Below are 24,216 nucleotides of genomic sequence, written 5' to 3'. Positions count from 1 at the left end.
AGAGCTGCTCTAGAGAGAGAGAACCAGGTCAGCAGAGCTGCTCTAGAGGGAGAGAACCAGGTCAGCAGAGCTGCTCTAGAGCCAGAGAACCATGTCAACAGAACTGCTTTAGAGCCATAGAACCGGGTCAGCAGAGCTGCTTTAGGGCCAGAGAACCAGGTCAGCAGAGCTGTTGTAGAGCCAGAGAACCAGATCAGCATTGCTGCTCTGTGGCCTAAGAACTAGGTCAGAAGAGCTGCTCTAGCTGACACTGACTGACTGACACTGACTGACTGACACTGACTGATTGACACTGACTGACACTGATTGACTGACACTGACACTGATTGAAACTGACACTGACTGACACTGACACTGATTGACTGTCTACTAATCTCTACTACTCACTCTACTACTCACTCTCTACTACTCTCTACTACTCACTCTCTACTACTCCCCTACTCCCCTACTCCCTAATACTCACTCTCTACTACTCAATCTCTACTACTCTACTACTCTCTACTACTCTCTCTCTACTACTCACTCTCTACTACTCACTCTCTACTACTATCTCTCTACTACTCTCTACTACTCACTCTCTACTACTCACTCTACTACTCACCCTCTACTACTCACTCTCTACTACTCACTCTTTACTACTCTCTACTACTCACTCTACTACTCTCTCTCTACTACTGACTACTACTCACTCTCTACTACTCTCTAATACTCTCTCTCTGCTACTCACTCTCTACTACTCTCTACTACTCACTCTCTACTACTCACTCTCTACTACTCTCTACTACTCACTCTCTCCTACTCTCTACTACTCACTCTACTACTCACTCTCTACTACTCTCTACTACTCACTCTCTACTACTCACTCTTTAATACTCACTCTCTACTACTCTCTACTACTCACTCTCTATTAAACACTCTACTACTCTCTACTACTCACTCTCTGCTACTCTCTCTACTACTCTCTACTACTCTCTACTACTCACTCTCTACTCTCTATTACTCACTCTCTACCTCTCTACATTCCTCTACCTCTCTCTCTACTACTCTCTACCTCTGTACCTCTCTTCCTCATCCTCTCTACCTCTACCTCTCTACCTCTACACCTCTTCCTCTACACCTCTACCTCTCTACCTCTCTCTACCTCTCTCTACACACACACATATGCACATATATATGCATATATATGCATTTGCATTTATATATATGTATGTGCATATATGTATACATGCATATATAAACATATATATATTCTGCAAATCTAAATAAATACAAATATAAATGCATGCATACATATACATATACATATATGCATACATATGCATGTTATGTACATGAAAGTTTGAAAAACACTAATACAAGCAAAGCTAAAAAGCCACCTAATTACAAACAGAATTGCTTTAACTTAAACGAGGACGAGACCTATTGCATTTTCAATGCTTGTTTACTTTGGTCCCATCAAGAAGGCATTCAGATGTGTCACACATTTGCAATAAATTCTGAATGGTAGCACTCTAGTTGCTCATTATATCACTGTAGTAAAGATACTGCTCACCAGGGAAGTCTGCTGCTGGTATTCAAAATGCATGTTTCAGTCGGCATGTCAGAATTTTTTAATGAAATAGAAGAGGATTTGAGAATCCAAATTGTGCCCTAATTTTTCTTTTTGCAGCACTAATCATAATTTCTATGGCAAAATGAACCCCCTCATTTTGTTCCTTTGCAAATTAAATGTTTTGAGTGTTACCACTTTATTCCAATCAAGACGGCTTCAGGTGTGCCATACTTTGGTAAGAAGTAAGACTGTTAGCACTCTAGTTGTTCTTTAGAACACTCTGGGACATTCTGTCCTTGGGCTATACTTGTGCTATATCTGGGTGTTATTTGTGCTACATTTGGGCTCTTTTGTCTCTGGTGGCCATCTTGGGAGACTTATTTGTTATGAAGTTTCCTAATTTCCTCATTTACTAGAGTCTCCTCAGTAGGAAACACTTTCAGGTTCTTTCTGCAGCACTAATCATACTTTCTATGGCAAAATGAACCCCCTCATTTTGTTCCTTTTTAAATTAAATGTTTTAAGAGTTACCACTTTATTCCAATCAAGATGGCTTCAGGTGTGCCATACTTTTATCATAAGTAGGACTGTTAGCGCTCTAGTTGTTCTTTGGAACACTCTGGGGATCTGCAGTAGAACACAAAGGAATCAACTGACAGTCTCTGCCCTTGTTGGATGTACATGTTTTACTGAGAATGTCAGACGATAATGTGAATTTACAGAAAATATGCTCTCAGTTTAGCTTATAGATCACCTTCCAAACCTCTGTGGGAAAAGCATGAGAAAATAGTTTTCTCTCAAACATGATTCATGATATCCCAGCATAAGGCTTTTTCACATAGTAAAATCACCTTAGAACATACCATAATTCCTAAAATGAGTATGGTACCATCAACAAATTATTTATAATGTAACTAAAGTCTTAAAGACTTTTATTAACAGCAATGCTTTTTAATGAGGTGCTATCATGTAGATTGGTCCCAAGTTGGCTGCCAACACTTCTTGGATGAAGTGCTGACAGCCAATCAGATCTCACGATGAGATGTGTGGTTAGGCTCCGCCCAGATATATATATGTGATTTAACTTTTGATTTTCTCAGGAACTACTGAACGGATTTACACTATTTAAGCAAAATGCACAAATCTGAACTGAGGGCTACCTTTCTGCCAAATTTGGTGTAATTCCGTTCAGCAGTTCGGGCTGTAGCTGCGGCTAAAAGTCCTATGGGAGATTGCAAGGGGAAATCACGTTTTGAGACCCCCCTTTTTTTTGGCCCCCTCTACACGAATCATCCCGAGACTTTCAGGATAGGAGCAGACCAGAGCTGGCCAAACGTTTTGAAAAGTTTGCGAAGATTCGTCAATCGGCACCAAAGTTATTGGGAATAGAATGTGGCAGATTTCCTATGGAAAATAGGTCCTAACTATAACTACCTACTGTATATATATATATATTCACTGAAAAAAACAAAGGTTTCAGGGGCGTTATAGTTAGGAATTGCCATTTAAAAAACCTTAGAAATTCACTGAAAAAACCATTGGTTTCAGGGGCGTTATAGTTAGCTGGACATTTCCCTCGTACAAAACCCTAGAATTTCCCCTGTTATAGTTAGTTCAGCTAACTATAACTCGCGCCCCCACAATGCACTGCTGATGACGTCACATATTACATCACTCATGACATGGTCAGTGACATCACTGATGACATCACTGATGACATCTCAAATGACATCACTGATGACATCACTAATGACGTCATCCATGTGATAAATTAGTCCATCTTCTCACACCCTAATATAACCTTTGATACACCTGCTCAAAATTTCAGACGGCCATTTTGAAAACCATAGATACTCCAATACCAACAACTACATACCCACTCATTGACTCTTAGGTGTACATACATCTCCACTCACTCACTTGTACAGTCACTCATACTTACAGTCACTCCGTACAGGACTATTATATGCATTTATACACCTATATAGACACTCACACACCGCCAATCATCCATTGCGGTACTGACACACCTAGTCAGTCATGCAAATAATTAATCACAGTCCAATTTACTCACCTATACAGTTAAACACACTCAAGTTCACTTACTCCTAAAAATACTAACAAATTCTGACGCTCTTATACAATTACTGATACAAGCACACACTCACCCAAACAGCCACTCCCGCAGTCACACACTCTCACATATCGATAGTTATATACTCTTACACACATATACACTGCGTTTCACATATGTAGTTACTGACACATGTACAACTGAGATCTACATTCAATCACTATCACACCCATACATACACTCAATCAACCATACAGTCCATCACAGTTGCACTCTTAAAACCATGCACCCATAGAATCACCCACTCACACATCTAGTCACAGAGTCACACACACCCTACCCACACAAACACTCAGGCACCCATACAGATACTCAGACAACCAATCAATATCCCATATAGACACTCATATAGCTATTCACAAAACCATGCAGCCACTTATACACCAACACACAGACACATACAGACATTCACACAGTTTAGTCACTAGTCTGCAGAAAGATACATTTAATGACTCACTTATAGAGTCAGTTATGCACCTAGAAAATCATCCATTCACACACTTGTACACCCACTCATTCTTCAACAGACCTTTCCCTATATATATTAAACATATTAAAACTGTACAGAAACACAGACTCACTGGATGATATCATCAGTGATGTCATCAGTGATGTCATTTGAGATGTCATCAGTGATGTCATCAGTGATGTCGCTGACCATGTAATGAGTGATGTAATATGTGACGTCATCAGCAGTGCATTGCGGGGGCGTGAGTTATAGTTAGCTCAACTAACTGTAACAGGGGAATTTCTAGGGTATTGTACGAGGGAAATGTCCAGCTAACTATAACGCCCCTGAAACCTATGGTTTTTTCAGTGAATTTCAAAGGTTTTTTAAATGCCAATTCCTAACTATAACGTGCATGAAACCTATGGTTGTTTCAGTGAATTTCAAAGGTTTTTTAAATGCTAATTCCTATCTATAACTTATCTCTAAAGATATCATGTTTAATGATTTTCATTGGATTTCTATACTTTTCAAATTCAGTGTGTCAATTTCATTAATTATGTTTTTTTAAAACACTTTTTTATCACCATTTTTTAAACTTATTTTTTCAATTAATTATTTTAAAAATGTAAAAATATTATTTGAATTTAATGGGTTTTTCAAACATATTTTTGTATATTTTTCAAAATATTTTTTTAACTATATGTTCAAAACTTTATTTTATATATTTTTGTTCCATGTTTTTGGATCCGCGCACCCTATACGCACCGTTCTCGATCCCTACGCGTTAGCATCCACGTATGGTATGCGTTGGGTACGTGTTTAGTGCGTGATCGCAATGCGACCAGTATGCGACTCCCAGCCTACACGCGACAGGTTTGATGTACGTAATGCGATGTTTACGCGCTTCCGCGATGCGACATCTGCGTCTATGACGCGGTAGGTGCGTGGATCCCGCGAAATATTTAACATTTAAAAAAACGTATATATATGTATTTCATGTGAATATTAATTGAAGACAAACTCTAAACTAGTCTTAAAAGTAATATATTTTTACATGTAATCCTATATTTTTTTTAATTCAATTTCGCGGATGCGCACTGGGTGCGTGATGCGTAAGCGCAGGGTGCACGGATCCCATGTGACCTGCAAAAAAAGAGATTTGATTGGTTCATTACACTTCCTGTTCTAACTATTGAAAGACCCCACCCAATTCAATCATTCTTCTTTCACCTTCTTTGGAGGAGCATCTCTTTGCAGAGAAGAAGATTTTTTAGACTAAGTTTACACTTAGCTCTAACTTTTTCCAACTAAAAATGGCTTCAGGGCAGCAGGCATCACCTGCATCTCCTCATTCATCTGAGGATTAATTTTTGGAGGAGGCACCATCCACCCCACGTTTTTCATCTGTGGTGTGGAAATTTTTTACTTTTCCCGAGGGGCAAACAAAGACCAATGCCACCTTGGTCACGTGCAAGATTTGCAAAAGAGTGCTGTCGCGAGGGGATCCTAACAAGAAATACTCATGCGGCACGGCGAGTATGATGAAGCACCGAAGGGCCCTTCATCCGAATAATCTTGCACGAGAAGAGTGCAAACGGATGAGAAACACAACTGCTCCTGCGCCTTCCACCTCATCGCAGCCGAGCACTTCAAGAGTGCATCCATCAGCCCAAATCTTGGACATCCGTCCTCAATTTCAATATTTAAAAGTGCTCTGCGACTTTGTGCTACGGTGAGCAGTCGATCGATCTGATCTGCCGCCGGCAAGAAAGTCACATTTGCTAGTTTTTTTTTTTTTGTTTTTTGTTCCCTGAAGTTCATTGTTTGGTTCCTCCTGTTTTGTTTTTTGTTTTTTTTCCAGAAAAAAAAAAAAAATCACAAAATTGTTAGAAAACCTCCCTAAAAAATATAAAAGAAGAAAGAAGAAAAAAAAAAGTTCTTCTAAGAACTAACTTTCCTGGTTTAAAAAAAGAGCTAAATTTCTTTGTTAGTGTGTGAAAGTTTAGATTAATGTATGTGTTGTACGTAATTGACTGAATGAATGCATTAGTAGCGTATGGTGAATGTATAAGTGCAGAACTATGAGGAAGTGCTGCAGCATCCCAGAGTAACCTCTTTAACTGCAGTGTGCTGTAGTACTTCCGAAGCACAGGAATGCAACATATGAACATAAATATGTTGCAAATCTATGCTTCTCTCTGCACGGCTGCTTATACTGCACCCATGTGGTGACACAGGCACCCTTGCACCATGGTGCAAGGATATCTGGGTCATGTGCTGTTTGTTTTTGTGCAGGAAGACACACCTTCCTGCACAAAAACAATCAGTAAAGGCATTTTTCTCCTTCAATGTATGCTGAGCATTGTAGCATGCATTGAAGATATAAAAATGTGGAGAACTGAAAACAATTCTCCTTGTTGTGCTTTCATACACCAATTTTAGAATGGTTCAGCATTCACACACATATCGAGATTTATGATTTCTGATAAATCTAGACATGTGTCTTGTTCTATGAGTATTCAGTGCAATCATGCACAACAACACTTATAGAACACCCTTTCGACGCAAACTGGTGTGCATAATGAGGTTGTATTTACATGGAGTATAAAAAGTGCACAGAGTGCCTTTTCCTCTCTTTGTAAATATGAAAGAGTGTCTTGCGCAATAACTATGTTACAAAAAGTGACATATTTCCAGTTTTAAAATTCCTTGCGAATGATAGAAGGAAAGCACAGAGTTTTGTCTGCAAAGATGTTCAAAGAAGAATGATTGAAATGATTGCGGTCCTTCAATAGCTACAATGGGAAATATTATGAACCTCTCAAATCTCTTTTTTTGCAGGTGACATAATATCTGATTATGGTCAGATTTCAAAACTACATAGGTATAAACAAATTGTTTTTAGAAACGTGTTTCAACTTTGTAGCTTCTTGCAGACTTCCTCATTCTGCATATTGAGACTTAGTTAAATTTACCTTCACAGTAATAGCAATAAAAAATGGTATACATATTTTTCAGATTTTCATTGCAATCTAAATTCATATAAATTGCTTATTTTTAAATTTGGATCTGTGAAAGAAAAGGAAAAAAAAATTATAACATGTAATAATACATTTTTTCCAACACAGCATAATTTCCACAAAGTAATTTGTTTGCCTTGTTTGCTGTTCTCAGAATATATCGAATTTCACAAAAAATTTTGATTTCAATTGTACTCATCACTTAACAGTGGGCAAAAAAAAAACAATCAGAAAGATTGTTAAAAAAAAACAACATGCTATTCTCAGCAAAATACCACAAGATACAAATCACAGATATATAAAATGCTTACGGCTAACAACATTTTATAAGTTTAACTTACAAAAACTGTAAATGTTGTCGCTTTAAAATATTCATCGAATCTAAGGATACATTTTTGGAAGAGGCACCACGCCCACAACGTTTTTCTTTAGTGGTGTGGAAATGTTTTACTTTTCCCGAGGGGCAAACAAAGATCAATGCCACCTTGGTCACGTGCAAGATTTGCAAAAGAGTTCTGTTGCGAGGGGATCCTAACAAGAAATACTCGTACGGCACGCCAAGTATGATGAAACACCTAAGGACCCTTCATCCAAACAATCTTGCACGAGAAGAGTGTAAATGGATGAGAAACACTCCTGCTCCTGCGCCTTTCTGAGTTTCTTTTCTTTTTCTTTTTTTTCTGGCATGATTTCTCTATTTTTACATTGAAAAACAGTATCTGTAAAAAAGAATCACAAATAAATGTATATTAATAACTTTCAAATTTATACTATTCCATTACTGTACAAACACATTTTATATAAAAACTGACTAAGAAACTATAGCCCTGAACCACAAGTGTGACGATGGTTAAAACACTACATGCATAGTGCATACTACTTTGAAGCAGTTCATGCCCTAAAGCCTACCTCACTAAAAGACTACATGCTAACTGACTAAATGATTACAGTACTATAAGGAGACACACTGGGTGAGTAACAGGGTGTTTGCTAGAAGTGTATAAATACTGACTGGAGAATTGAAGGTGTAAAAGACAACTGTGTAGGTGGTTAGAGGCCTGCATGCATAGTGGATAGGCATTTGAAGCAGTCTATGTGCTAAGGCCTGGCTCACTGCATGAGAACTTGGGAACTGACGGAATGATTAGAGTACAGCAAAGAGAGTGCCTGGGTGAATTTATAAGTGGTTGGCTTTTGACACAGTGAATGGATTAGTACTTGGTACTGAATGGGTCACTAGAGGAGTGCAAATGGAGTGACAGGATGTTTGCTGGACTGTATGGATACTGACTAGGGAATTGAAGATGTGAAAGACAAGTGTATAGTATGTTAGAAGACTGCATGCATACTGCATAGACATTTGAAGCAGTCTATGTGGTAATGTATGGTTCACAAAATGAGTACTTAGAAACTGACTAAATCATCAGACTACTGCTAGGACAGTGCCTGGGTAAAACTTTTAAATTTTCAATTCTGGCACAGTGAAGAGAATAGTACATGGTACTGCACTTCAGGGTCAAACCCTGACTCATTTTATCAATGCATAAGCAAAGAATAGCTTCTAAAGCTACTAAAACTTGACAACATGACCGGTTTTAAAACAGTTATCTGTCAGCAAATACACGATGTTACCAAAAGCTTCTATCACAATCCTTACCCAAATGTAACAGACTCACATTGTGATTTTAGACAAGCAACACTATCCTAGGAGTTTACCAAAACTCATTCACTAGTCTAGAATAGGTAAGGGTACTGCACACAATCTACATATTTAAGTACAGCACATTAGTGTCAAAGCATGACTCATTTTATTGATGCATAAGCAAAGACTGGCTTCTAAAGCTACTAAAACTTCACAACATGCCCGGTTTTAAAACAGTTATCTGTCAGCAAATACACGATGTTACCAAATGCTTCTATCACAATCCTTACCCAAATGTACACAGACTCACAGTGTGATTTTAGACAAGCAACACTATCCTAGGAGTTTACCAAAACTCATTCACTACTGTCGAAGTGATAAGGGAACTGCACACAATCTACATATTTCAGGACTGCACTTTTGTGTCAAAGCCTGACTCATTTATTCAAAGCATAAGCAAAAACTGCCTTCTAATGCTACTAAACCTTGACAACAAGACAGGTTTTAAAACAGTTATCTGTCAGCAAATAAACAATGTTACCAAATGCTTCTCTCACAGTGGTTCCCAAATGCACACAGACACACAGTGTGATTCTAGACAAGCAACACTATCCCTAGCAGCTTACCAAAACTCATTCACTACTGTGCAAGGGGTAAGGAGACTACACACAATCTACATATTAAAGTACAGCACATTAGTGTCAAAGCATGAATCATTTTATCAATGCATAAGCAAAGACTGGCTTCTAATGCTACTAAAACTTGACAGCATGACAGGTTTTAAAACAGTTATCTGTCACCAAATACACAATGTTACCAAATGCTTCTCTCACAGTGGTTCCCAAATGCACACAAAGTCACAGTGTGATTCTAGACAACAACCACTATATCTAGGAGTTTACCAAAAATCATTCACTACTGTGGAAGTGGTAAGGGAACTGCACACAATCTACATATTTCAGGACTGCACTTTTGTGTCAACGCCTAACTCATTTAATCAGCGCATAAGCAAAGACTGGCTTCTAATGCTACTAAAACTTGACAACATGACAGGTTTTAAAAAAGTTATCTGTCAGAAAATACACGATGTTACCAAATGCTTCTCTCACAGTGGTTCCTAAATGCACACAGACTCACAGTGTGATTCTAGACAAGCACCACTATCCCCAGGAGTTTACCAAAACTCATTCACTACAGTGGAAGTGGTAAGGGACTGCACGCAATCTACATATTCCAGGACTGCACTTTTGTGTCAAAGCCTGACTCATTTAATCAAAGCATAAGCAAAAACTGCCTTCCAATGCTACTAAAACTTGACAATAGGACAGGTTTTAAAACAGTTATCTGTCAGCAAATACACGATGTTACCAAATACATCTCTCACAGTGGTTCCCAAATGCACACAGACTCACAGTGTGATTCTAGACAAGCAACATTATCCCTAGCAGTTTACAAAAACTCATTCACTACTGTGCAAGGGGTAAGGAGACTACACACAATCTACATATTAAAGTACAGCACATTAGTGTCAAAGCATGACTTATTTTATCATTGCATAAGCAAAGACTGGCTTCTAATGCTACTAAAACTTGACAACATGACAGGTTTTAAAACAGTTATCTGTCAGCACATACACGATGTTACCAAATGCTTCTCTCACAGTGGTTCCCAAATGCACACATACTCACTGTGTGATTCTAGACAAACAACACTATCCCTTGCACTATACCAAAACACATTTCTTCATCTAGAAGGAGTACTACATTTTAGTATAGAAACATAACTCATTTCACAAATTCATAAACAATGACTGGTTTCTAATTCTACCAAAATATAAAAACAGCACAGTTATCTGTCTGCAAAAACATGAAAAACACAAATGCTTATCACAGAATGGTTTCTACATGCACACACACTGTCAATAAGATTGTAGAGAAAAGAATTACTCCCTACACTTTAGCAGGAGAAGTACATTAGTCTGATTAAAATCAAAATAGTCTACATACATCCCCTCACAATTAAATAACTCACCTTTCAAGTTGTTTTGTAGATTAAGAAGTATATCAGTCACACACCAGATATCAGTCACACACCAGATTTTCTTTTACAGAATCTCTGCACTGTGCACCTCTCAGCAAAAACAAAGAATGGCAAAGTTTCCCTTTCATTTTCCACACATATACATGTAAACATCAAATCACAATCCTTCACACATAAATTCAAAAGCAAACACACATTTCTATTGGTTAAACATTTCAACCCTTTCCAAATGAAATACATTTCAACCCTTCCCCCAATCTGCCTTCTGCCTGTTACCATAGAAACAGGTCATGGAACACTGCACTGAGCACACAGGTCACAAGTTCAGCACACAATGTTGCTAAACAAGACAGCAAGTGCGCATGACTTTTAAACATATCAGCTTATCATATATAATCTTTCATACAATCAGTTTTTGTTAACCAATAAGAATCATGCCTTTAAAAAACAGAAATATACACCCTACCTTTCAGTGTAGAAAGTTGTCATACAACCAATGATTTCTTGTCTTTTTTCAATTTATTTTTCCTTGTATCCGTGCGCCCAACGCGAGAGGATCCGTGCACCAAACGCGATAGGATGCGTGCACCCTGCGCGCATTTTGCCATTTTTTTTTAAAAAAGGGGGCCCCAAGGGGTCCTTCTGGGACCCCCAAAGCACCTCTAGAGGGTCAGAGTATTTCCACTCTGCCCCCATTATATGTTTTACACACTTATTCCCCTTGCTTCATCAGCCTCGCTTCTACCGAGGCAGAAAATGGCTGCCAACAGTTCCTGGTTTCGAATGTAGACAGACACTCGACAGCTAATTAGCATTCAGCGCGCGATCGGGAGGTTGCGCGCTTGGTTCGGGGAGGGTGCCCTTACGGTGCGGGTAGGGTGCGCGGAACCTCCCTGGCCATAGATATCAATAGCTTTTTTACCCTAAATTTCTCAGGAACTACTGAACAGATTCACACCATTTATGCAAAAGGCATGAGTCTGAACTGAGGACTACCTCTTTGCCAAATTTGGTGTCATTCCGTTCAGCGGTTCGGGCTGTAGCTGCGACAACAGATCCTATGGGAAATTGCATGGGAAAAACGCATTTTGGGACCCCCCTTTTTTCTCGGCCCCCCCTTGACGAATCACCACGAAACTTTCAGGGTAAGAGCGGAGCGGAGCGGAGCTGGCCAAAAGTTTGGAAAATTTTGCGAAGATTCGTCAACCGGCGCCAGACTTATTGGGAATAGAATGTTGCGGATTTCCTATGGAAAATAGGTCCTAACTATAACTATCTACTGGCGACCGCCAGTAGATAATATATATATATATAAATGCAAATGCTCCTCCCAAAACAAAGGACACAACGCGATATCTTGATAATTACAGCCAGGGTTTAATCAGTGGCTATGTCGGACGCGTTTCGCCTGAACCAGCAGGCTTGTTCACCAACAATGTTTTGTCAAAAGATACCACCATTTTATGCTGTGCACGTGATTAGGTCATGTGAGAACTACAAAACAATTGCAATAGACAAAAGACTAGTAGTTTTTGCCTGCTAAATACAGAAATAAAACGCTAAACGGCATCGGAGTGTCTGCTAAAACAAAGTGATACACAATAAAATGTAGACAATATTATTAAATCCACAATTAAAAAAAAAATTTGTACCACAAATTTATCAGGCACAATCCCAAAGGAATATCAATAAGCGCCTAATATAGATTTCACTACCAAAATGCCCCAGTGGGCATTGACAGCTCCATACTTTCCGATTTATATAATTTAGCCCCAGGGGGCATACCTTTTGTATTTAACTAACCACATAACGTAGTTCCTCACAAATTGTGAAAATAAAGTGAAGTTGTTCAACCAACAATAAACTTATTAACAAAACAAAAATAAAAAAAGAAAGATTTAAGAAAAATATAATATTCCAAGCTTTAAAAACGGAAATTTCAGGAAGTTTTGATGCTAATTTAAACTAAGCAGATGCTCTTTATACTACAAGTGTGTATGCAGATCTTCTTCCATATTAAGGCCCATCGGTGCTTTGCTGTTCAACTCCACAATATAACGTGATTCCAATTTTCTCAAGCTTTTTTGTCTACCACCCCACTCATATTTGGGGCAATAGCATCAATGACAAAATACGTTAAACCAGTCACATCACTACCATGAAAGGCTGCAAAGTGACGTGCCACAGGGTAGGATCTTTAACAATCGCCCAGATGTAAGGATGTACTCACACAGGGTGATGATTCACAGAATCCTTTATTTTGAAACCGGCAAAATGCATTCCAAAGATTATTTGCCGATGTGTTTTGAAGCATCCAGGCTTCTTTTTCAAAGGCACTGCTTTTGGAAATCACGGCAGTGTTGTCGCACATGTATTTAAGCATTTATTAATTGCCCTCTGGTGGGATTGCCTGATGGGTAAGTTCACAATGCATGCTGGTATTTGGAGTGTGCGCCAAAACAATTCTTTCCCTTTGGTGGGTTCTGAGAGTTCCAAAAAAATTATGAAATTTACAATGCCCTCCAGTGGGCCTCAGGCAGCATTCTGGTTTCCCTTTTTATAAGATCTCCTGTGCCGATTTGGTGCATGACAAAGTTTCCAACCCCTGCGCCCCGCATTTCAATCTTACTGTGGTGCATTCCTTCACAGCAGGAACCGCTGTGATTTGTATCTCCTAACAACTGCCCTGATGTAAGGATGCACTCACACACGATGATGATTCACAGAATCCTTTATTTTGAAACCGGCGAAATTCATTCCAAAGATTATTGCCAGATGTGTTTCGAAGCTTCCAGGCTTCTTTTTCAAAGGCACTGCTTTTGGAAATCACGGCGGTGTTGACGCACATGTACTTAAGCATTTGTTAATTGCCCTCTCGTGGGATTGCCAGATGGGTAAGTTCACAATGCATGCTGGTATTTGGAGTGTGCGCCACAACAATTCTTTCCCTTTTGGTGGGTTCTGAGAGTTCCAAAACAATGATGAAATTTACAAAGCCCTCCGGTGGACCTCAGGCAGCCTTCTGGTTTCCCTTTTATAAGATCTCCTGTGCCGATTTGGTGCTTGACATAGTTTCCATCCCCTCCGGCCCGCATTTAAATCTTACGGTGGTGCAGTCCCACACAAAGTTTTGGAATTGTTGAATACCCCACCACAGACCCAAATCCTCATTTTCAATGGTGGAATATGTTGGCTCAGCTTCTTGCAAAATCCATGAAGCAACAGCAATTATTTCTTTATTATCCTTTCTTCCCCTTTGCAATAATACAGCTCCCAAGCCATGATTGCTGACATTGGTTTAATAGTGAACGCATCATTGGTATCAAACAACTTGAGTGGGTGAGCTCTCAACCACATCTGATCTGACAAAAAGTCACAATTTACCCCTTACTCCAAGCATACATATAACACAGCAGTTTTGCTAGAAAATGTTTAATCAGACTTAGCACAGTACCACTAGGAAGGACCTAAGCTAGTGTTTGTCTTTGGCAACACAAAAAGATGATGACAGAAAGCTGAACATTGTCAAACATCTACTCACAGTACAGAGATCTGGGCCTAGATTCATAGTATTTTTTCTTACCATGATATTACAGTTTGAACACAGCAATATGCAAATCAGTCTTTACTCTGCTCCCCATAGGAACGGTCCAGCCTCCACTGCTAGGTTAGATCCTCCTTAGACCAGAAACAAGCATCCTGGGACTGGTTTTGGGATTTCACCCCCCATGAGCCGGGTTAGGTTGAATCCAGTTATATAGTGTGCACAGAACCCATTTCTAGGAATTCCCTTCCCACTTAGGGTGACTGTAGCTACATAAAAAGATGATGTACAGAAAGATGAACTTTGTTAAACATTTACTAACAGTACCGAGATCTTGGCCTAGATCCATTTTTTATTTTTTTTTGCAGAGTTTCATATAGCGCAAACTTGACCCGAATCCAAACAGGTATCAGAGCGCTTTACATAGCACCAGTTACGTTATGTTACATGAGGACACACATTCATGTTTTGTTAGGCACAGGTTGATTAAGTATTTGCCCAGAATCACAGGATGTTTTAGCGTTATTACCGAGACTTGAACCCAGTTCCCCAGGTCCGAGGTCGAGCGCCCTAGCTGTTAGGCCAACTCTTCTCCCCATTGATTTTTTTGCTCACCATGATATTACAGTTCAGACCCAGCCACATTCAAATCAGTCTTATCCCTGCTCCCCATGGGAACAGTTCAGCCTGAACTACCAGGCTAGGTCTTCCCTGGACCAGAAACAAGTATCCTGGGACCGGTTTAGGGGTTTCACCCTTCAACAGCCGGCCAGCTTGAATCAAATTGCATAGTGAGCATGGGACCTACCTCTGGGCATGCTCTTCCCACTCAGGACAACTATAGCAATACAAAAAGATTATGGACGGAATGCTTATCATTGTCAAACATTCACCCACAGGGCAGAGATCTGGGCCAAAATCAATCGTATTTCCCCCTATCCCAGAATGCTAGTTGTCAGGTCCAGGGAGGACCTAGCTTAGCAGATCCAGAACACGACTCAGACAAGGAGGACTTTAATGAAGATTACCTGTAAGCAACAACATATTAACCCTCATTGGACCTCCTCATCCTAGTCCTTATATTAGCGAGGAGTTCACAAGCAAAAACACAAAGAGAAATAATGACACCAAGAATGCTGAATTCATGTTTTTAATAAAAACAAAACAAAACAAAGCTGCGTTCATAATGCCAACAGCAAAATTGACCACACAAGCATGAAACACATACAGATGATAATGCTTGATTAAAGTATGATGTGAATGCCAGGTAGCCACCTTACTGAGTCAAGTGTCCCTAAACCTGAGTTGGATGAGCCAGACCCACAGACTTATTGGACTGGTAAAGTGCTAATTGCGTCAACCTATTGATGGTGGATGGAGATACCTTCTTGCCTTTTGCCACTACCCACAGGACACAAACAGAGCTGGGAAAAAATAAAAGCCAAGGGCATTTTGCAGATATATCTGAAGGGCCCTCCTAACATCCAACATAGAAGGTACCAGAGCACCCTAAACCTTTGGAAAATCAGGAAGAACAATCTCCTGCTGCAAATTGAATTTATGGGAGACTTTAGGGAGAAAGGCGGATCCAGCCACACTACCACCCTATCTAGCAGGAAATGAAAATAGGGAAAAGATATATGCTAGGCCAATAATTCCCCCAACCACTGAGCTGAGGTAATGGCCAACAGGAATGCCAACTTAGCAGACAACCACAGCAGATCGACCTCCAACAATGTCTCAAAATGGGACAATTGGAGACAACTACTGGAGGGACTGGATAACGAAGCCTAAATCTCCATAGCAGCACAAGCCACCAAAGGAGCAATATCATCCAGTGCAACTCCAGAACCCCTACAAGTATGGATAGCTACCCTCTGAGCAGCCAACTTGGAGGAGGAAAGATTCTTCAAAAAAAACCCTCTGAGAAATTCAAGAATTTTTGTCAGCTCTCCAACCACAGGATCCACTCCATGAGAGGCACACCACCTGACAAAAGAGCCCCAATGCTTACTGTAACACTTAAGAGTGGAAACCCTGCAGGAATGTTGGCTATCGTTTTCTACCAATGAAGAACAACCTAAAGACTATAAGATCAAATGTTCAAGAGCCAGACCGTCGGTTTCAATTGACGGAGATGAGGTAGTGACAGGAGGGAAAACTGAAGCAGGGACAGGTCCACAGGAAGCTGGACAAACCTGACCCTGGATAAACTCATCAACAGTGAGAACCAAAGGTGGCGAGGTAAAAAATGAACAATCAGGACAACCGACACCCTCTCCACCCAAACCTTCTGTAGCACCCTCAGGAGGAGGGAAATCAAAAGTAAGGCATACAGAAGATCTGAGTGCCAGGGAATCAACAGGACATCCACTACCCATGCCTGAGAACAAACTCCTTGGAACAGAACCGGGGAAGGAGAGCATTGTAGGGAGATGAAAAAAGGATCCGCCTTTGGATTCCCCGAACTGGAGACAAATGTCTCTGAAAAGCAGGTTGTGGCTCAGGCAGTCCACATGAAAGTTTATTTGACCCTGATTGTAAACAGTCCTCAAGGCCCTAGGGTATGATTCTGCCCAGGAACAAATCAAGGAAGCCAGATGATTCAGAGATGCGCACATCATCCCCCCAGTGATTCAACTAACCACATAACTTGGTTGTCAGCGCAAACCAATAGATTCACCCCCTGCAGCTGAACCTGAAAAAATTGCATGGCCTACCAAATAGCGGCCAACTTCAGCCAATTCAAGGAGCAGATGCTGTCAGCCTGAGACCACTGGTCCTTGACCTCCAAGACCCCCAATGTCGCTCCCTAACCCCATAGACTGGCATCGGTCATTAGCAATAGAGACAGAGGAAGCTGTAAACTGATCCCTTTCTCCAGGTTGGGAATGTGAAGCCACCAACCTGATTCCTGGACCATAATGGAGAGAGAGGAACCTGAGAATCATACTCTGCATGGGAGGGGTCCCAATGAGACAACAAATGATTCACCAGAGGTTTGAGTTGCAGGTGAGCACAGGGAACCACAGCTGTGGTGGCAGCCATTACCCCCTGGATCCTCAATCAAGTCTGAGCCTGAAGCTGACTGCTGAGCCAGAACATCCAATCGAAGATGCTGCAGTGTAGCAATGGGAGCAGGTGGGAGAAACAGTGCCCCAATCTGAGTGTCGAAAAGACCCCCAATAAACGACAGTCTCTGGGCAGGGACCAGCTGAGACTGCCCTAGATTCAACTTGAAGCGCAGGTGTTGGAACATGTTCATGATTGCTTCCACTGCCAGTAGAGCGATAGGAAGCGAGGAAGCAGAAACCAAACAATCATCAATAAAGAGAAACATAGAGAAACCCTGACGCTGCAAAACCCCCACAGCTGAAGCCAATACCTTGGTAAAAGACAAGGGAGCATTGGAGAGTCCAAAAGGAAACACCTGAAACTGGTAATGAGCACCCTCCACAGCAAACCACAGGAACCGTTGGCTTTCTTGATGGACAGTCATGTGAAATTGGCATCGTCCAAGTCCAGGGATGCCAAAAGGTCACCCTTTTGAATGAGTGGAATGACAGCCTGCAATGTGGACATCCGAAAATGAACCAGTTTCACCTTTCTGTTCAAATTTGGGCAGTCAGATCCATCTGGTTTAAGGACCAAGAAGAGAGTCAAGTAGAAACCCTGTCAGGAGGCGGGATCAACTCACTTATGTAAGGACTAGAACAAGGGCGTCCAATAAGGGGGTAATGTCACATACTTCTAAGATGGCCAACATGTTAATGTTGTGGTGCGTATTTTCTTTATGCAGTGCTTTTTGTTCCAAAAAAATATTTAGCTCTGTCCAAATGTTAAACATTACTCCTATTATACTTCAGAGGTTTCTAAAGGTAGTGAAGCTTGTGTACATTGTGAAGCGGTAATGGGCATATGGACGTTTAAAGTTATGGTAGTCAGAGTGTGAAACACAGGGATTTGCTTTTTTTGCTGTTTAATATAGCGCTAACTCCACCTGTAGGTATTGGATCAATTTACATAAACATCAGTTACATTATTCCAGGTCACATTAATTTTTATAGACATGGGGAGAATACATGATTTGCCCAGAATCACAGGATGTTGAGCCGAGCTGAGACTCAAAACTCATTCCCCTGTTCCAAAGCAGCAGCTCTGGCCATTACGCCACATGCTGGCTGGGTTTCCAATGTGATTTTCTTAACCACCACAATAACAATGTGTTAAAACTGACTGAATACCCAGGTGGACCAGACAGGCCTGAAACTGGCAATAGGCTCCACTCATCCAGAGTGTTGTTTGCTTGCACAGAATGTTAACTAGACACTCCAGACAATGGACAGGAAAAGCCTCACTGCAGCATCAGAATGGACATGGAGCCACTGATGGCCTTTTATCACCAATGGCTCAGGCATACTTAAGTAGGTTTATTTTATCACCAACAACCAATTCCAAGTCCTAGCAGCATCTGACAGAACATAGATTTGTGCAACAAAAACCCATTGCCACATCCTGTAATACAGAACAACCACACTACTGAGGTCAGAATCTAACAGGGACGAAAACATCATGTTCTTGAATTGAATTTTATAGGAGGAAACATACAACAAAATAGAGTTGAGTGGAGCTTACCAGCTCCCAATTCATCTCTGCTAATCAGTGCCACAGCGCGAATGCTCCCTGTGTAAAGATGACTGTATGAATTGGGATAACCATAATTGGCTTGTTTGGTTTACCGGTCAGTCCCTAGTATAAGTGCACTGTGTGTGCCCAGGGCTGGTGGACCAAATACTGCTGGTGGGCCTGCAGCGCTGATTTGCGCTACCCACCAAAGCAGCTTTCAAAGTATGTCTGTGTAGCATGTTCTAATAGCGAGTTACCCTCCATTTCACTGTTTACTATTGTGATGATATCCGTTCTCATAGGCCAAAATGGGCAGGCTGAGTATTACATTACATAATCCTACCTGCCCCCAGGAACCTGATAGGAAATTCAAATTTGATATGTTTAAGCTCAGGACATTGAGATACATCTTTTAGTAAGGATCATTTGCATATCCCGTGTTCGAAAATGCCTCTTCTAGAAATGAGGTATTTTCTTGCCTAAGCTTTCCTGTAGGCTTTGCTAGTGTGTGTATTGGCCACCTGGTTTTGGAGCAGCAGGGCCAGCTGGGTCAGACCTGGCTGGAGAGAGAGATCGGCATTCAGAGCATGGGGAGGGGGGACTTTTTCATCTGAGCAGGGCTGTGCCTGGCAAGGTGAATAATGGCTGAGTGCCCGCCATTGTGCCAGCCTTGTCGAGATCATTCTTTGTCCTGTGGGCCACCGCGGTTAAGAGAGAGCTTTAGCCGCTGAGTGTCCGCCGTTGTGCCAGCCTGGTCGAGATCATCCTTTGTCCTGTGGGCCGCCGCAGCTAAGAGAGAGCTGCTGCGGCTGAGTGCGTGCACTTATGTCAGCTGTGCATCATCGTGATTCGTCCTGTGGGCCGCCACAGCTAAGAGAGAGCTGCTGCCTCTGAGTGCCCACACTTGTGTCAGCTGTGTATCATCATGATTTGTACTGTGGCTCCCCGCAGCTAAGAGAGAGCTGCTGCCGCTGAGTGCCCGCACCTTTGCCAAATTTGCATCATCGGGATTTGTCCTGTGGGTCGCTGTAGCTAAGAAAGTGCTGTTGCCGCTGAGTGCCCGCACTTTTGCCAACTTTGCATCCTCGTGATTTGTCCTGTGGGACACCACAGCTTAGAAAGAGCTGCTGCTGATGAGTGCCCACACCTTTGCCAACTTTGCATCATCATGAGTCATCCTGTGGGCCGCTGCAGCTAGAAGAGAGCTGCTGTCACTGTGAGCCCACCACGGAGCTGCACAATGAGAGCCATCGCCACTACCAGCCCAGACCGCCACAGCCGCGTGCTGCTGCCGCTGAGAGCCTGCCTGTCCCCGAGTGCCCGAATCATTTTGAGTGCATGTTGCGGACCACTGCAGTCAAGAGTTGTGGTCACTGGGAGGCCGCCTATCACCTTCTCTGCTTCTTCGAGAAGCTGTGTGCTATGTCCCTGTCCAACGGCAGGTATCTGGTGCACAACGGGTCACGTAGACCCAGGTCTTGAACTCAGTCAGTGCCACGTTCTGGTGAATACGTTATTGCTTTTTTAAGTCCCTACTGATTTACGTGCATTGTGGCTGGTTAAAATTATTTGAGAGTCTTGTGTTAAACCATCGATAAAGATACTATTTTTCTATACCTACTTGAGTTGTGTCCTTTTGTGGTGTCGTTAATGCCTTATTGTGCATGGTCATAAATGCTTCACACACTGCCTCTGAGATAAACCTAACTGCTCGTGCTACGTTACCACAGGGTTGAGCAGGGGTTATCAAAAGGGGTAGCCCACTTGCCCTGACTTCGGAAGCCATTGCCAACTAGAGACCCCCATTTCTAACGGTCAGTTTGTATAATAAATTCAGTACCCCACACTATTTATTAACTTCTATCTGGTCAGTGATATCAATACTTTCATTTTCTTAACCTAGCCTCTTGATCTGTTTGCTCCGTGGGCATTCACATTATTTGTAAATGCTTTAGGATGAAAGTCTGAAGAGGAAATGTAAGTAGGACAGTTTTATTGCAATGTTGGATCCTTACTCAGTGCCTTGAAGCTCACAGATCTTCTTTATTGCATCACTCCAGTCGATGGCATCTGGTTCATTCTTCAGCCATCTCTGTACCTCCCGGATGGATTTGTCATCTGAGCAAGCATAGATGATCTCGTTGAAACACCCACAGGCTGGAAGAGTGTAGTAGATATAAGGACCACAGGAAAGTGCAATCAGGGTGTGTCCCTTCACGTCACCTGTTTAGAAAAATGTTCATACTTGAGTGAACTGAAAATCAATGATGTATTACATGTGTCTTCCTTGGCAGCAAACAATAAAAAATGGGCATTTGCATTTTGTTCATCATCATTAATTATGTATTTCATCTTGTAGCCTCCTCGAGTCACATGAGTCCTGCTCATCCGCTCTCAAGCTCTGATTTGACCCTCCTGACCTCCCCAGATTTACCTTAGGGTGAAGGACCTCCCGTCCCTCATTTGGGATCAGCTGCAGTATCCGGAAGTTGGAAGTGTATCTCTTAATGAGGGCTCCTGGTTTTATGGTATTTGTTTTTTTTAACATTTCCATCTGTATTCATATTTATTTTTGTGCCATCTTATTTGTATTTATCCATATTTATTTTGTGTTTCAAGAATAAACGTAGCTGTAAAATGGTAAATTTCTGCGTTTATTTAACTCTCGGACGTGCACTCATACATGGGTGCCTGTCACGTTTTAGCAAACTAAGCAGCCACGTATAACAAAAGACAACACTCACAGGTACATATAGGCGTCATACTACAAATTAACATATACATGTATTTAAGGAAATCTCATCCTGCATTTTAACCCTCCATGCTGCCTGCCTGCTCAGCTGTTGTCTAGAATTCATGAAAGACAGCATGGAGAGTTTCTCACAAGAAGCACAATTTTCAATATATTCCGCTTTTAAAAATAAATACAGACAGGAAGCACACTGTTTCCTGTCTATATTTATCTGTAAATCAGTAAAACCTGAAAACCGGAAGCCTTATTCTTAATGCGTACCTTCAGCTTCATTCTTCGGTGGGGAGAGGTGTGATTTGGGGCGCCTCACACTTGTCACTGCGCCTCTGTTATAGATAGGGGCGCCACTGGTACTAAGGAGAAGGACTGACCCTTCCCAGTCCCACTTCTCAACCTGTCTTGCAGTGACCGTGCCACGGTATTTGTCCACAGTGATGTGGCGCTTTCATAAAACGTTTGGCAAACATCATTTCCCCCGAGATATGTTTCCTGTTTTTCCCTCCCCCCTACCCTAGCTCCTAGTGACCATTTCCTCTTTTTTGGTTCTTTATCTTTTCTCACTCCCTCTTCACTTGTTTTCTTTATCTTTCATGTTGTGCTCTTGTGTTGCTTCGCTCTTTCCCTCTCACCACTTCCATTCTTTGACACTAGTAGGCTCCCCCCCTCCCCCCCCACAAACCCTTTGTGTTTGTTGTGGTAAAGGCTGCAGATGAACATTTCACATTCCAAAGCAAACTGGCACATTCATGAAGAGGTGCTGTAAATTAACTAGGATGCCTTAAAGGCCGTCAGGTTGTAATCAACAACTGATGGACTTTCCTCCCCCGCTCTCATAAAAGCAGAGCCCCCTCCTCGCTCATAAAAGCAGAGCCCCCTCCCCGCTCATAAAAGCAAAGCCCCCTCCCCGCTCATAAAAGCAGAGCCCCCCTCCCCGCTCATGAAAGCAGAGCCCCCTCCTCGCTCATAAAAGCAGAGCCCCCTCCCCGCTCATAAAAGCAAAGCCCCCTCCCCGCTCATAAAAGCAGAGCCCCCCTCCCCGCTCATAAAAGCAGAGCCCCCCTCCCCGCTCATGAAGGCAGAGCCCCCTCCCCGCTCATAAAAGCAGAGCCCCCCTCCCCGCTCATGAAGGCAGAGCCCCCTCCCCGCTCATAAAAGCAGAGCCCCCCTCCCCGCTCATAAAAGCAAAGCCCCCTCCCCGCTCATAAAAGCAGAGCCCCCCTCCCCGCTCATAAAAGCAGAGCCCCCCTCCCCGCTCATGAAGGCAGAGCCCCCTCCCCGCTCATAAAAGCAGAGCCCCCCTCCCCGCTCATGAAGGCAGAGCCCCCTCCCCGCTCATAAAAGCAGAGCCCCCCTCCCCGCTCATGAAAGCAGAGCCCCCTCCCCGCTCATAAAAGCAGAGCCCCCTCCCCGCTCATAAAAGCAGAGCCCCCTCCCCGCTCATAAAAGCAGAGCCCCCTCCCCGCTCATGAAAGCAGAGCCCCCTCCCTGCTCTATGCTTTTTAAAAACTTCATAACAAGCTCTAGGGCCCTACCCTTGCCCCAGTGATGAGAGTCACATGCACCAGGCTGCTCCTCCCTTATGAAATGGCTCTGAAGGTGTGTTTGGTACAGATTCTTTCCTTTTGGACAAACTTAATGAACTGCTGGACTTACCGCAGCATGGCCCCTAGCACAAATCCGACTGGAATTCAGCTTAACCAACTAAATGCTGGAAAGAGATGGGACCAATATAAAAACATGTTTCAGCATTGAGCCACAAATGAAGACTCACTGGAACCCCAATTCTGGCAGAGATCTCACACACAAGCAGTCATTCAGCAGCTCAGGCCAGCTCAGGGCTGCAGACAAGGGCTAATGTCATCTTCTGTGCCTTTCACAACCTTCAAAAGCCACAGCAGAAATCCTGATGAAAGACAAACAGTGCCTGGCAGATTTAAACAATTACAGGAAGCCAGCCCTGCACCCAATCCTGAGCCTCTGTACATCAAAAAAGATCACTTGGAAATGGCTGTAGTATTGGACAGCAAGCTTGCCTGTACTAGACTGTATGGCCAAAGGGTTAGGGACAACAAGCGACCACCTCTGCATACTCTGGTCCCCACCCCCCAGGCTCTGACTAAACCTGCCCTCAATTCTGAATCAAGTAATGGAGGTCACCCTACCTGATGGTGGCTGAGAGAGGATTCTTGGAAGAAATGTGTCTAATGCGCAGTGAGTAACAGGCAAGGATGACGGAAGAGCGCAGCGTTGCACCAAATCTTTGTAAATTTGGCCCTAACGGGCTTATTTACAAACCCCTTGTGCTGTTGTTACATACTTCTTTCCCCTGTTAAAGTTTTCCATAAGGCACATATGTACAAGTTAATGTAAGAGTGTGGAGCTGTGCAAAGTTGGGCAGAGCAGCATTCTGACATTTCCAAAATGAAGGGAAGTGCCGTATTTACAACAATATGGC

At 42.2% G+C, this 24,216-nt stretch overlaps 1 protein-coding gene across 1 annotated transcript in view; it reads right to left on the bottom strand.

Annotated features, from left to right (window-relative positions):
* LOC146829760 (nicotinamide N-methyltransferase-like) overlaps positions 1-24,216 on the bottom strand; it is a 104,017-nt gene that overhangs the window by 57,646 nt on the left and 22,155 nt on the right. Inside the window, exon 2 of the mRNA XM_085608483.1 lies at positions 21,025-21,232. Within this exon, the coding sequence (XP_085464609.1) occupies positions 21,025-21,232 (208 nt within the window). The remainder of the gene's footprint in view (positions 1-21,024; positions 21,233-24,216) is intronic.

Source organism: Triturus cristatus, chromosome 5_2, assembly GCF_964204655.1.
Source record: "Triturus cristatus chromosome 5_2, aTriCri1.1, whole genome shotgun sequence".
Lineage (NCBI taxonomy): Eukaryota > Metazoa > Chordata > Amphibia > Caudata > Salamandridae > Triturus > Triturus cristatus.
This window is presented reverse-complemented; position numbering and strand designations above follow the sequence as displayed.